This window comes from Prinia subflava, chromosome 7 (assembly GCF_021018805.1).
Source record: "Prinia subflava isolate CZ2003 ecotype Zambia chromosome 7, Cam_Psub_1.2, whole genome shotgun sequence".
Classification (NCBI taxonomy): Eukaryota; Metazoa; Chordata; class Aves; order Passeriformes; family Cisticolidae; genus Prinia; species Prinia subflava.
The window spans coordinates 7,764,073-7,779,692 of record NC_086253.1 but is presented as its reverse complement, the minus strand read 5'-3'; the positions used below and the strand labels follow the sequence as shown (position 1 = coordinate 7,779,692).

At 38.0% G+C, this 15,620-nt stretch overlaps 1 protein-coding gene across 4 annotated transcripts in view; it reads right to left on the bottom strand.

The window, feature by feature from the left end:
• Positions 1 to 15,620, bottom strand: part of NSD2 (nuclear receptor binding SET domain protein 2) — a 97,680-nt gene that overhangs the window by 44,232 nt on the left and 37,828 nt on the right. For all 4 annotated transcript variants that reach the window (XM_063401474.1, XM_063401475.1, XM_063401473.1 and 1 more), the window contains one exon: positions 13,853 to 14,478. In XM_063401474.1, the coding sequence (XP_063257544.1) occupies positions 13,853 to 14,449 (597 nt within the window). In that variant the 5' untranslated portion in view covers positions 14,450 to 14,478. The remainder of the gene's footprint in view (positions 1 to 13,852; positions 14,479 to 15,620) is intronic.

The window sequence follows — 15,620 nt, the reverse complement described above, 5'->3', positions numbered from 1 at the left end:
GCTGCAACTGCACAGAGATTTATTTGCAACTCAAACATAGAGGTAGATCCAGTCAAAACCCCTAAAACTCAATCTACTCAGAAATCCATTTCTCAAAGCTTTTAAAGCTCAGCTTGGTAAACACACATGACACCACGTCCTCTGATTGCTAGGGACAATTACTCATCCAGTGATTCAGCTTTTCTGATGAATTCAGACTTGGTTCATGTGACTCCAGCTAGAGCTACATTCCCATGTCTCAAGTTTTTTGGCTCTCTGAGGATTCTCTAACACTGTCAGAAAATCCCTCCTGCAAGCTTGCCTCAAGTCCAGCACTCTCAACAGACCTAAAAGATTTCAAGTAGATGTGAAAAAATCAAATGCTTTTTCCAGCAGTTAAACATGATGAAAAGTTATGCTTAAAAGCTAAAAATTAAAAAGCCCATATGTCAGAGGGAGGTCTGGAAAAACACTAATCCTAACACACACAAACCAACTTCAGCATTTCAGCTGAAGAGGTAAGATGAAATCTTTTTTCAATGAGTCAACTTTTCAGAAATGCAAAAGTTACTCGGGAGTCCGAAACCTATTTTTAATTTATGATTCCCTGTATTCTTCAAAAAGTGCAACTATACTAGAAAGATTTATGCCTCCAGTCTGAGAGGGAGCTGGCTGGAATAATGAAAAGGCTCTAGAAGTGCTTCCAAATGCAGCATAATATAAAAGGGGTGGCAGTACAGGGGTGAATATCCCATTCCAATATGTTTACAAGCACTTCACAAAATTTTAGTAATGCCCAGAATTTTTACTATACTGGATCATGATAAAAAAAAAAACTTGAAAATGACAGGTTTCTGACAAAACGTGTAAGGTTTATCTATGGCAGGCTTAGTGTACTTAACATTTTTCCTATTGATAAATATTCATGCTTTAAAAGAATGGCAAAATACAGCACAGCATTCTATATCCATGAAACTCTCATATGAGATTTTTAAAAAGTCTAAAGAAAATATCACCACTTGCTCACTTCCATCTTACTTTCCCACACCATTTTGGTTTAGTTTGATTTTCACATTCTGAGACTTGCTCTGATATATTCAATAGGTATCTCACCATTAAACAATGAGGTGCAATTCCTGGCATGCACTTTGACATGCAGCTGTAGGACATCAACAGTTTCCTCAATACTTCCTCTCAAAAACATTTTTGCAAACTAAATGCAGTCATATGTATAGATTTTACTTCAGTATCCAGGTAAGGTTATTTTAATTATTAATGCAAGGGGAGGAAGAAATAATTTCTAAACAAATGTGCCACCCATTCCCTCACAGTATCTCTCTTCTCATACACTGAGGACAGAAGTTTCTTCATGAAGAATATTCTTTTCTTGTATTCTCTGCATTTTTAAAAAAACAGGAGAACACTGTCAAGTTACAAAATGGTATAGAAAAGACATAATTCAGCTTGTAGTTTCTTTTTCCTCCCAAAGGAAACAGACATTGTTGTTTAGGGGAGTCTGAATTCCTAACAATATGTGGTCAGACAGCACAGGGGATGTGACTGAAGCCATGGAAGATGGAGAGCAGGACTAGAAGCACAGTCCTGTGGGCTCTGTGAAAGCACCACAAGGCAGGGAACACCTCCTCCTGCAAGGTGTGACCAATCCTTCCTGTGATGATACTTAAGCAGACAAATTAAGATGGGAGACTCCATCCAGTTTAGAATCCAACTGTAAAAAGAAAAGGAAGATCACACAAAATCCAACTATTTTAAAATAGTTTCCCTTCAAATGTTGGCACCTTTGTGTCTTTTTCATGACTTTTTATTTCTTGAAATTGTTCTCACTTGTAATTAAATCTCCTATCATTAATGTCAAAAGGCTTCCTGTTGTACAGAGGAACAGCCAACACTCTCTGACTCTGTCACTGCTAATTAAGTCTGGACTGCCCTGCATATGCCCTATCCCATTATCTTTTACTGCAGTTTTGTCAGAATTAAAAGCATTTAATTACAGAATTTCCTCCATCTCTCCTTCCTTAATTATAGGCAAGCTCTGCAGCCTGAGGAACTCCCACCTCAGTCACCCCTGCCATCACCTCAGCCCCAAACTTTAAACCAGTTATGCTAAGCATCAGAAGGAAACAGCTTGGCATCAGATATCTTTTCTACTTTAGGGAATCTGAAGATTATGCTCCCTTTTCAAACATGAGCCTGCAGAGAATTTACACACACGGGCAACGCTGAGGTGAGGAGGTGATGACTCCCACAGAGACCAATCCTAACACTGAATACACAAACCTTTCCACAGGCTTTGCACTCAGTATAGCAGACACAGAAATTCCTGACTTTTTGAAGTAATTTTCTGAAGTAATGAAACAATTGCTTGGAAAGGCAGCTAGACAGATTTCAAGTTTATTTTGTCCAGGAGGATGTGGAGTGTGAAAATTGAGTAATTCCTTTAAAGCAACTGTGTACTCCTTTGTGAAACTATGACTTGAAGAGAAGCAGCATCCTTACAAACTCAGCTGGGCCAGCAATAGGCTGAGATGGACTGAAAATTAAAACAAAATTTAACATGTCTTTCCTCTTTCCTTAGCATATGACAGATTTGTTTGTCATTCCCTCAGCACTTTCACAAGCAATGACTGACAGGCAGATTGACAAGAATTTACAACACTGCTGTCAGCATTCTACCAGCTCAAAGAAGTGGCTTGGCCATAGACAACACCAGCATTTAATTAACTTTGGCTACACTTGCTCAAAAGAATTCAATCAACTTCCATTCAGTTCTAATCTGCTAATGAATATGATGAGACAAAAAGACACCATGAATAATAGGTCATTTCAAAGCTTGAAAGTATCTCAAAATGACCAAAACCAAACCCATTTAAGGACAGCATCTTTACTGTATTGAGAGCTTTAGGTTTATTTGTAGACTCTGCTATGAAAACACCATGACAAGTGTTTAGTAAAAATGTAGAAAGGTATTTTTTTTAAAACACCTAGAAGGCTTATTAGGTGGTGTCAGATTGAGATTACTTCATCCCTTTTAAAAGTACTCAGTGGTGTTTTTTGTGTATTTCAGCTATTTTGTGTGTATATGCTCATGTGCACATATATGCAACGAATTATAACCCTTCAAAATTATTGCAAATTACCATGGGCATCAAAGAACTACTACTTCACTATATGAACTTGAAAAACTATAGAAATCATAAAAAAACACCTTCCTCTGCTAATTTTCACGAAGGGATTTTACTGAAAACAGTGTTGAAAACTGGTGAAGAGTACATCACAAGAATTGGATATTAGACAAAAAAGTACAAACCATTAAGACAAGTGAAGACAGTAAATGCTCTTTCCTGTGTAATGTAACCAGGAAGTACATATTGAACAGCTTAAGCTGCAGATATCTGGTATTTCCGTTTTCATTTTCAATTCAGTTTCACTCTGTACCAAAAAACTTCCACTTTCACTATAACAGAAGGGCCTGCTACAAACACAGACTGCTGGAGGTCCACTTGCAGGCCAGGATAAAAACAATGCTCTTCACATTACAAAGAAACGAAACCAAAATAACTAAGGCCCCTAAACAGAATATACGCAATTAAAACGTATTTTGAATTGAAGTTAGAACACAGAAACTTAGTCAAACCTATTTATTTCCTATGAAAAAAAGATAAGATTTACTATGGTAAAAGCTAAGATTGGTTGTTGACCAAACCCACTTGTTTTTCTCTTTCTGCTATCTACTTGTGCTGTGCTTCATCAACTAAACTCTTATTATCTCTCATGGACCCGTGTAACGAAAATAAAAGTGAAAATGTTTTGTCTCGTCTGTCTATCAGCACAGATAGAGAACTAAGGAAATGGTTACAGAAAAAACTTCATTCTTTTCAGAGGATCGGGAGTGGTGGTTGGTGTGTCTGGAGAAGAAGGGAGCAACAGAACAGAAAAGATTATTTTTGTAATATTTTGCCGCTTGAATTCCCCAGTGACTAAGGACATTATAACCTAAAACATGAAAAGCCAAAGTAACAGGACAACAATTCCATGCCTTCCTTTCTCAAAAAACCATCACAACAGTTATGTTCTTAGAAAAGCTCCTGTAGCGTGAAAAATTCAGGAATTTTGTATGACAAAGCACAAATCAACATTCAATCTTCAGCCAGAGGAAGCCAGGGATGCAGCTACTGTCCCCAAGAGTGACACCCTGTCATTCCACACAGAGAAATGGCTGCTTCTCACTCTGTGACTGATGACAAAAATCGCATTAAATCAAATCACTTCAAACCCCAAAACTACAACTACAGCTGATCAAAAGCAATGCAAACTCCTCAATATGTACTACTGCTTCAGATAAAAAATGTGGCAACTTAAGTTTGTTAAGAAATGGCCAGTGTTCATTCTAAGTGATTCTGTCTATAAAAATACAGTATCTTCACAAACCTAACTGCCTAAATGGTTTTAATTTTTTTTTTCAAGATTATGGTTCACACATTATAGTAAATCTGTTTATCCTCAAAGGGCCTGAGAAGCTCTATGTTTATCCAAATAGCTCCCACCTTCTGGGATGTGGGGGAGTATATTTAGATAGTAAATGACAAGTAACTGAATACATTAAGAATAAAACTAAAGTTTCTTTTCCCTTGTTATGTTCTGTTCACTATGTAATGGAAGAATGCTGTGCAATTATGTACTTGACAAACCACTGAACCTCACAAGATTAAGGATAAATGTGGAATTATTACTACAAAATGGAGAAGGAGGAGGAAAGATAAGGAAAGACGCAGTGAACTGGCAAAGTTTTATGTTCCATCTTCAGTAAAAAAAGAAAAGGACACTTCAACAGAGCATTCAAAAGACTGCAGCTCCCCAAAGGCCACTGCGTCCATATCTGCACAATTAAATCTGCAACAACCTCATAAAATATACAGTGAGGTAAAGACTACTGATGGTGAAGAGGACATGAAATGTCTGCATCCAAACAGAAAAGCAAAAAAAATCTATTCTGATTTGGCTTGTTAAGGTTTTCAGATTTGTAATGGTGTTATACCAGAGATTTAACTAAAATCTTCCAAATTCAAATCTTAAGCAATTACATTAAATGCATTTCATGAAGTTATCTTTCATTTTCTTCTATTACTAAGAATTACCTCATTTCTTCTATTTCTTAAAGGGGGTCAAATCTGACAGTGTGAAAAATTATGTTTGCAGAAGACAATATATTTTCATCTTCCTGCCACAACCCAGATTATTTTTTCCCCTCAATGTCCTTAGATGGTAAAGCCATAAATTAATGTCAAAAAATGCTGAAGAAAATCACTGCAGATCTGAAAACTGTTCTGTGCTGGCTGAAGCTGTTTGAAATCACATATTATGTTTTATGACAAGGGTTTTTTTCCACTGGTTCTTTCCACAAACTCATCTGAAGCAGTCAGTGGACAGAAGGCTGAGTATCACCATGCAGGACCCTTCTCTCCAAGAGGGATAGCAAACAAAAGATAATAAAACTCATTTAAGTTTAGACAGGGATTCAGAGTGTAGGTTGTGGATTTTAAAACAAGACAGAAGTTCCAATTTGTCTTTCAAATCAAGCAGTAAACTCCTGGTTCCATTTCAATTCTTTTTTTTTTTTCTGGCTTTGGTTCCCGTGTTAGCAAGTCTCTAGCAGATGAGAAAATTTCATTTAAAAGCATCAAATCTATGTCTATCAAATCAGCAGTCTTCCTTTACCCAAACACTATATAAGCAAGTATTTCAGACATAAACTTAACGTGACATTTTAGTAACTAGGACACAACTCTTCTTTCAGAGTTGAGGAGAAACAGATTCAATCACTCACAGATTCAGTAAAATGTGAGTTCTGCACTTCCCAATCCTCAGTCTTTCTTAAAAATGTGGAGATTAGTTTCTTTCACCTGTTTTACTGCATTTCTGCATTTTCATTTAGATGACCTCCTAAATTTTAAGCTACTGGCTTATTAATGAAAGGTTCCATGTTTCAGAAATTTAAACTAGACACTGTTTGAGCAGAATGAATAAGCCTACCTTTTATACTGAGTATTAGGAAAAGATTTCTGCTTATAATGTGTGTATGTAACCTTCACCCACCCTCAAAGGTTTAAACTTTTGATGTGGTATCCGGGTATATAAGACAGTGTGGATACAAGATGCTACAGAAGTCTGTAAAAACATAACTGCACAGCCATAAAGAGCTCTGGCATGAGAAATGATTATTTCTGAACAATTTCCATATGAACTTCACACAGGATAACAGAATGAAAGCTAAATCATCTCAGAATACCTACAGATTTTCAGAATGCCATATCCATATGTAGTTTGTTATCTGCATGTACCATGGCTTCACACTCTTTAAGATCAGAATCTATAACAGGACCTTATCTTTAGCACTCCTCTACACCCTTACAGAGTTTTCCCAAGACACTTACTGAACAGGTATCCTCCTCTTGGCACCTCACAAACATCCAGGACAGCATGGGTACATGTTCTGAATCCTAATACTGTTAGAAAACTGAAAAACCCAAGTCCAGACAGCACTGCCAAAAGGCCACTAGATTTACAGGACACTTCTCTGGTGAAGGCAGAGACTTATCTCTACCTTTTTTTTAAATAACAAGAACACTTCTGAAGGCAGCTGACTAAGCTTAATCAGAACAAACGTTGATTTGGTATCAAAGGGTTCTGTTAGTTAACAAATATTTTGACACAGTCCAAGTACTACTTTGAAATGAATTCCCACACCTAAAGGCAGGCATGAGAAGTGTCACAGGCTGTGCTGTGACATGTACCTAGCAGATCCTCTCCTCTCCTACAGACAAAATGCCAAATCAGTATGACCCCCTGAGACATACTGACAAATGTCCCCCTGAGACATGGGGGGAAGACAGCCAAGAAAACCCTGAACAGATTAACAGACATTACCTTAACTTGGCAATGCTGAAGCTTATTTCTGAAACATCCCTTATTTCCAGCAATAAAAATGTACAGAAAACCCCCAACCCCATATGAATACTAAAATAGGGCAATCTTTGCAGTGCAAAATCATGATGCAAGTAACCAAAGTGCTGTCAATTCCACCAGAACTAAGATCCCAAAATGTTTCGCTTCATCACAAGCACCTATAACGCACGCTCAAGTTGACATTTATTCACCAAACAAAAAAACAGCAAAAATAAACAAAATCAAGCCTTTCTAGCATTAGTTGCTGCTATGAGGTCACAAATGCACTGCCCTTCCTCACACAAGCACAGCATGGCTTGTTTAAAAAAGATATAAGCAAGATTCAGTTTTCCGTCTTCCAGTGAGCTTCCAAAATAGTAATTTTTAAAAAATGGTCCTTCTGAGAAGGGAATTAATTTCTGATTATTGACAACCTACAGTTTTAGCTACTGCCATTTTATGATGCATGGGAGCACAAATCCTGCAGGTACTTTAGGTATTCACAAAAAGCAAAAATATAAAAGCCTGGTTGGATCTCTTTATTTATAATACAAAGATGATAGAAGGTGATAATAGACAAACATAAAATTAGTGTCTGTGGACAAAGACCTCTTTTGGAGAATCCAAAGTTCATCTGCCCTACATGAAATCCACCCTAAAACAAGGAAACTTGTAAAGGAGGCTGAACTCACTCCAAGACAGATCAAAATATTTTGCTTTTGCTACTTTGCCTAAGGGTTACTACAAACTATCTTTCTTTCTTGACAGAAGGGGGCTATAAGGGCCAGATATTACATCTGGTATAGATCACTAATGTTTCCAAATATCTGCCTGTAAAGGCATCCAAGTAACACAACCCTGAACTGCAGCTCTAACTCCTTGCTACATGCGAGACTTATACATGCATTATTTTGGTTAAGCCGAACAATGAGCACAGCAGTGAAAAGCTTTGCTGTATCTTGGACAATAAAAAAGCTACCCAGTGAAACAAGCAGCAAATTCCTTGCCAAACCCACCTATAGCGGTCAATACAGGAGGAGGAAAAGGAAAAGCTGAGATTTTAAATCCTTTAAATCATTACATTACCTGTGCATTGACTGAGAGTAAATCTGGTGAACTTACAAAACCAGAAATTGCCATTAATCTCTCAACACCATCTGCTGCTGACATGTAAAGGGAAGTTAGTTCTTTCAAACATGGCTTACTCACCACTTTACTTCATCTTTACTTCATTATGGTGTCATGTCCACCATAATGCCCAAAAGACCAAAATTAAATAGAAAAAGCTCTGGAATACACAGACCAATGATAAATATAAAAAAAGGTAAGAGATACTGCTGACATTCTTGGAATTTGACTTAGCTACATCTGGTCAGCTCTTTTCTACAGAAACCTGGCTCAGTGTTCAGAAGCAGTCAGGACTCAATCATATCCTAAGTATTATTTATAATGAAAAATAATGAAATCGAGAACAATATAGAAAATCATTAAAATCCCACTGTATGTACTCACAAGACATTTGTATTTTGAATGTCCTCTACTGTTCTGGTTCCTTATTCTAAACAAAACCACAAACAGCATAACCCCAGGGCAGCACAGCTCAGAAACAGGATAACACAAAGTAGCATTCTGGAATTGCTCCTGTAATATGTGGATCAACAAACTAGGACTGGTCAAGCTGAAATTAAAAATAGAGCAGGTTTGTGAGAAATCTATACAACAATCAGTAACAGAAGTCCATGATCCCTATTTCTAATATTGTGAGAGAATCCAGCAAAACCAAATTGAAGAGGTGTAAGAGCTGCTTTATTGCCCTGTTTTCACTTAATGTACTGGGTGCAAAAAGCTCACACTGGCTCAAAAAGAACCCGAGGTCTCCTTCCATGAATTTTGCCATCTACAGCCATTAAGTACAAAGTCACCAGCTCCAGAAACCTCTGAGTCACAAACTGCTGAAGGCTGAATATATCCAAAAGAAGCATCACTATGATTTGTGATATCTGTACTCTCCATTATGCCTCCTCCACTGAACCCTACCCCGAGCTGAGGTGCTGAATTAAATTAAATGGCTCCTTGATCCGACTTGGTAGTGCTATTCTTAGACAGTATTTTTGTCAACACTTCAAGATATCATTTCATACTCAATTTGGATTCTCTCACCAATATGTTTATGAAGAGAGAGGTAAAAAAATATATTTAGATAATACTTATTGAGACAACAGTTTTATATATAAAATGTACTTAATTCAGCCACTTTTACATACAAGAACAGGAAGTCTGGTATGGAAAGCCTGAATAAATACTCAGGCTTTCTGCAATTAATTTTGTAGCCACTCTGAGAATACTCACAGCTTCTAATCTTCCCTCAAACCAGTATAATGCTGCATGCTTTTTAGTGCTTCTTAAAGAACAAGTAGTTCTTTAAGATACTTTTCCAATGAGGCATTAAGAAAAAACAATTTGAAGTTCTGAAGTAACAATTACTGCTGCACATCATGAGCTGCTTAACACTAACAAGTTCTCAAGGCTTAGCTAAACTTAATCCTTCACTAAGGGCTAATGCAAAACAGTAGTTCAGAAACTTTTCCAAAAAGCATAAGAAGTTATTTCTCTTGCTCCTGAAGGGATCCCCAGAACAGATTTTTAGGATTACTCCTTTTTCTTTGGTATCCTGGTGACATCAGCTAGACAGCCTGTGTTATTCCTTGCCTGAAGACAGGATCTGATACCTCAAGACAGTCTTATATTAAGAAGGAAAACATAACCAGGTTCATTTTGTCCTACAACTACAGATCCTGACTCCTGTGGTAGCTTAGCTGCACGTTTTGTAAACAAGAACAGCAACTATAGCAGGAATTCCTAACAACTGATGATAAGAAACAATCAAGTCCTTCCCCTGAAAACACAAATTTATTTTCTTTTTATTTTTGAAATTAAGACAAAATGAGCAATCTTGAGATCTGGCTGCACCATCTGCAATGGGATAATAAAACATTTGATGAACTCCATTCTCCAATATTACAATGGGAACTTGTTGCTTTGAGCTGGCCTCTACTGATTAGATGCAAACATCAGAGAAATATCATCACCTTCAGTGGTCCCCAGCTTCCTGTATTTAGTTACCACAAACACAACAAACACAATTAGAAAATCATCCTCAGACTGTTTCAGTTCTACCCTGACTTTTTAAATCTTTGCCAGTATGCAGATATTGGATATAAAGGAGCTAGCCAGAAAATTTTTCTCTGTGAAGATGAAATGGTAACAAACATGACAAGGACTAGTGGAATTTCTCCAGCAATTTTCAGTTGCCCCCCATGTAGCTACTGCAAGATCATTATAGGCCATATCCTGCAGAGACAGAGAGAGTAAAAACCTGCCAAGTTTCTGGTATAACACTAGAAGAGAACTACAAGAGAAGTGGATAGGAAGCTACGTGGAAGGTATAGTTTTTGGATCATGTATATATATGACACAGCTGGAAACCTTAAAGTAGCAAGTAGAACACTAGTGTGGACTTCTAGGTTTGTTCTGGACACAGTACTGCTGCTTTTGTGAGCTACTGCACCCGTGCTGGGAAGCCAGGCCAGGAAGCCCAGCCAAAAGGGCAAATTGCCACTTCTAGGCCCATCCCAGCTTCTGCAGAACGAGTTCAGATGTGCCAGGATCACATCCTGGGCTGCTCCCATGATCAGAGAGCACAGACCTACCCTGGGACCCACAGCATGTGAGCTGCACATGTATGTACTCTCTGTTTCTTGTTCAGAATCTCTGGATTGCTCTAGAGATTGTACTTGGATTACTTCATATTAATATAGGAAATAAACCTCTGCCGTTCTCCTCCAAACAGGATTTCTACACTTCTAACACAAGCAATGAGTAAGAAAATCTCATTCCTCACTGGTAGCAAAAGCAGTGACTCAAAAAGCAGTCAGGACAAAACCCAGTCCCAGAGACCCTGGCACATGAGCAGAGTCTGGCGTGGATCCAAACCTCTAACATGTGATACCCCCCACCCATAACACACAACACTCAGGGCTGCATTAAAGCTGCTCAACCAAGCCTTATCATGAGAGGTCTGGATTTTAAATCCCTGGGGTGCAGGGAAGAAGGGTGAAAAGAGGGAGGGGAGGAGGAAAGAGCCACTTGTCCCACTTCATCTCCTTTACCCTGGGAAAATGAAAGCATTCCAGCTGTTTCTCAGAGGCCTGGAAAAGCTGGTGGTTATCAACAGAAATCTAACTCACGTCAGAGCTGGGCAGATCACATTTATTCCCAGCTGAAAACTAACTCACAGACAAAGTTTAAATAGCCTTCATTTCTGTTAACAAAAAATGCCCAAACAACAAGAACACCTAACAGCAGAGCACAGGAACATTTGTTACATGATATGCCTCTCACCTCAGTGCAATAGTAATCTGCTGTGTCCATCAGACAGAGATATAATTATCCTACACAAAAGGCCACATTTGAACCATTCTTGCTAAATCAAAAGACTAAGAGGCTGGACAACAAGAAATTGAGAGAGAAACCAGCCGAAAAATAAAACCAGACAAACAGGTTCTGCATTAACTTGTAACTTACAATAAACAGGTATCTGAGTGCAAAATTCATCAGCTTTTACTCTAAGGATATTTACCTAATTTCCACTTTGCAGCCACAATCAGCTACACAAAACCACAGTATGAGGCACTAACATTAAGGCTTTGATGCTGGCCATGAAGTAACAGCTAGAGCTTGAAACCACACAACACTGATACTAAAACATTACAGTTATCATCACAGAAAACACACATATGTCACAAGCCTGACAAGTACATGTCAACAAACACTTGAAAAATCTCCTTCACATGTTCCCTTATATTTGTTTTTCCTTATTTTAAACCTGCACAGTTGCAAACTCTCCCTATGAGAGAAGGAAAAGCCCCAGGTTTTCACAATCAATGAGTTATATCATAAAATAACATCTTGTGACCTTTAAATGCTTCTACTTTTGACCTCTGTGCTTTGAAGTGCACTATGCTAGGAAGAAAAGAAGCCAGAAGCCTAACCCCCTGCTTCAAACTCTCTCAAAAGAACAGAGTTGCAATATTGCAAGGTCTGAGATCAGACCTGTTGCCTTATTTCTGTAGTTTGGTGGCTCAGGGGTTTGGCACAGGAGCAAATAACCCTGTCACTCACCAGCCACCGAGTCCAACCACTCTGGGAAACAGCGTTGGCGTGGTTTTCCCCTGACTATTCCTGCCCAAAAGACCACTCAAAGAAGGCAGACAAACCTTTCTTTTCATTTTAAATGAACCGCACACCAGGAAAAATTAAAGGCCTTAGTGGGCAAGGTAAAAAGCTTCAGAACAAACTGCATAGGTGGACATACCAAGTATCACCTCCTCTTTCTGAAAAAAACAAAGTAACAAATCCACACAAAATATGCTCCAGTGACAACTGGAATGCTATTAAACATGCCACCTTTTACTCCAATTTATCCTCATTAACAATCAGCTGGACAGAGAAGTACTCAAAATATTGACTCTGCCCATACCTTATACCTCTGAGTAATGATACAGAAAAGTCTGAACCACTTAGTGTTAGAACATTTTCCTTAACAAAATTAAGTAAAACAAACTCTTGAACAACATTCCTAAAAACATGAGTACTGGTAATTTTAGTATAAATTACACATTCAAACCATAAACAAACGATAAATATTTCTGATACCTAGAAACACATTTACAGAGTTCTGTGAACTCATTATTCAGTTTTATTGAAAAGAAGTGTAAATAAAATCAGCAATACAGCAGCTGCGTTTCTTCTCTGTATGTGTGACCTTGGAAGAAAGTAAGAATCAACAGGGCTGTGCTAATGGTAGGACTGGATGGTCTTAGAGGTATTTTTCAACCCACAATTCCATGATTAACTGCAGCTGACAGAAAACCATAATGTACATTCTGTGTTTAAGGTGTGCAAAACCAGGACCTTTTAACAATCCAAAGCATTCATTAACATTTACCATTGTTATACAACACCACACTGAATTATTCACTGAGAAACTTAATATACATAGAAGTATCCCTGCTATGTAGGGTCTTTCCTCTGAGAAAAAATTATTGCAAACCACATTCCTTTAAATGGAGTCTAGCAACAAAAGCTAAATTAAGGGGGAAAAGGGCTCACAGCAGCATTCTTATTTATAACTTGTAAGGCAAATTTAAAAAAAGTGAAATATCCATTTCTGCCAATGTTTAAAAGAGGCAAAAAACTGAAGAGCTTGACTAAAAAATTGATGATACCAAATACAAGATCTAGATACTTTCAATCAAAACAAGGTTATAGCAAACAAAATCAGCTCTTTTCAGATGACAAATAGGCGTAAGGACTACATTCCAATTGCCAAAATCTGATGGCAAAGAGGCCGGCCAATCAGCCAACTGACTGCTGAGTACATTTTCCTGTTAATTCTGAACCAGAAATAAGAGAAAAAGGTAGGTTTTTTTTTTTCTGAAACATCTGCTTATTAAGAAGCCAGACTACCTCATTCTCCAGGAGTTAAAGACCATCTCTAAATGTAGAGGCCTCCTCAGCTCCCTTGCTCAAGTGCCCATCCTGACTAGGTCTTGGCTGCACGTCTGGAAGTTTCTGCTTCATACATCGCATACTTCCACACGCCCTGATTTGCTCTGGAGGCTCATTTTACTGATATGTAAACAGAATTTATTCCTATCCTGGGGAAGAAACAGGCACCAGAACTAGAGTGCATCTGTCCTTTGTTGAGACATAAAGAGAGGCATAAAAAATGAGTCCCTGTTCGTGGGAAGCACCTATTAAATGCCTGAAGATGAGCATACAAACACTGACATTCCTGCACCATTAACAAATCTCACAAAGCACAAAAAAAGCATAAAGAAACTACTACCTTCTTTTCAGTGGTGCTTGAAGTCTTTGATACTAACGCTGTTTCAACAAGACCCTGCTCAAGTAAGGAGTCATATTTTATGCTTCTTTTTCTGCTTCTCCTCTCCTTGTTCGCAGGCTTTTGTTCATTTTCCTCAGACTGAGACACATCTGCACCATTGTCTCCACAAATGGAGGATTCGAAAAGAGGCTTCCCATTCATGTAGGTTTTAGTGATTTTCAGCTTTATTTCTGGAGAGCCATTCTTGATAGGAGTAGTGTTGGGGGGTGTTCCAACTCCCTTTATTTCCTGAGGTTCAAAGCGCAGCTTGGCATCTTGGGCCCCGGACTCGCCGTTAAACACCCGAGAGGTCAAATCTTTCAATTTATCAGCTGGAATAAATGGAAGAGTCTCATGGCCATTATATTTTTGCATGACACCTTCCTGTAGAGTGGCAGAAAGTTGTGCTTTGCCCAAGTAGACAGAACATTCACGATTCACTTCACAATTCTGAGGTTTCCCGTTGGTATTTCCAAGGATCTCTGGTACCTGCTTCATTTTGATGTAGTTAATTTTTTGAGTTAACAGTTGAGAACTTCTTTTGATGCTAAAGTCCATTCAGCCCAGATGTTTCCAGTCTTACACTGCTATATTAAGACAAAAAGACAGTAAAAATTTTAATAAGAAATGTCAAAAGCTATTAAGGATTCAGATAGATGTCAGCAGTAATATAAAACTCAATGTACTTCATTAGTTTTACTAAAAAAAGCTTTGTTTACAATTTTCAGAGGCAAAATGCCTCAATAACTGTTAATATGCATTACAAAAAAAGTCCAAGAAAAACGGATCTATGAATCATCAATTTTATTAAATCTAAAGTGGAAAGCAAAGTTACAGCTTTAATTTTAACCATTTGTTAACCATCTACAACACGAGTCTTGCCTACAATAATTACACAAAGGTATTTCACTATATAAAACAAGTCAGAGGTTAGACGTAAGATAATGCTATTAGTAACAACATAAACCAGATGAGTTTATCTCCAAGAGGTTGTGCCAGCATAGAAACCCCACAGGCTGTGTTCCTGTAGCACCTACACTATGGACAGCAGCATCACAAGCTTCCCTTCCTCACTCCACAAATAGACCTTCAATCTTCCATCAAAACACACCCTCTGCAGAAACACTACAGCTCAGACAGCCTCCAGACATTTCCCAAAGCATTCTGGCAGTAAGAATGAATAATGGGTGAGCCTTTTGGGTCAGGAACACCAGCACACTGGGAAATGGCTAATCCTTCAAGCCAGTGACCATACTGGGCAAAATTTAAATGATCAAAGCAACTGCTGGAATTTCAGATTTTTCATGGCAACAATATCATTTAACACCCACTTTTCATACAGAATTTTGCAAACGTGCAGCAAGCTAAAACTGCACTATTTTCTGCCCTAAACAGGTTCTCAATGGGTTCTAAAAGCTAACCCTGCCTACTTCAATATTATACCATTGTAGCAAACAAATCAATCTAGCAAAAAGGCTCCTTTGTGCTCCTAAACCAGGCAAGATGATGGTTTCAGTTTTTAAAATTCACATGCATAGATTCTTTGTATTAGTGGGACCAGTATATACACAATATAGAAAAATACACCATCATAAATATTATGAAAGCTCAGCACAATAATCATCACATCCATGCTCAAGGTAACCAATTTCATATATGATTGAGTCCAAGGACTGTCACATTGAATCAAAATTTCATCAAGTCTTGTCTCACGTACTACCAAAAAAGT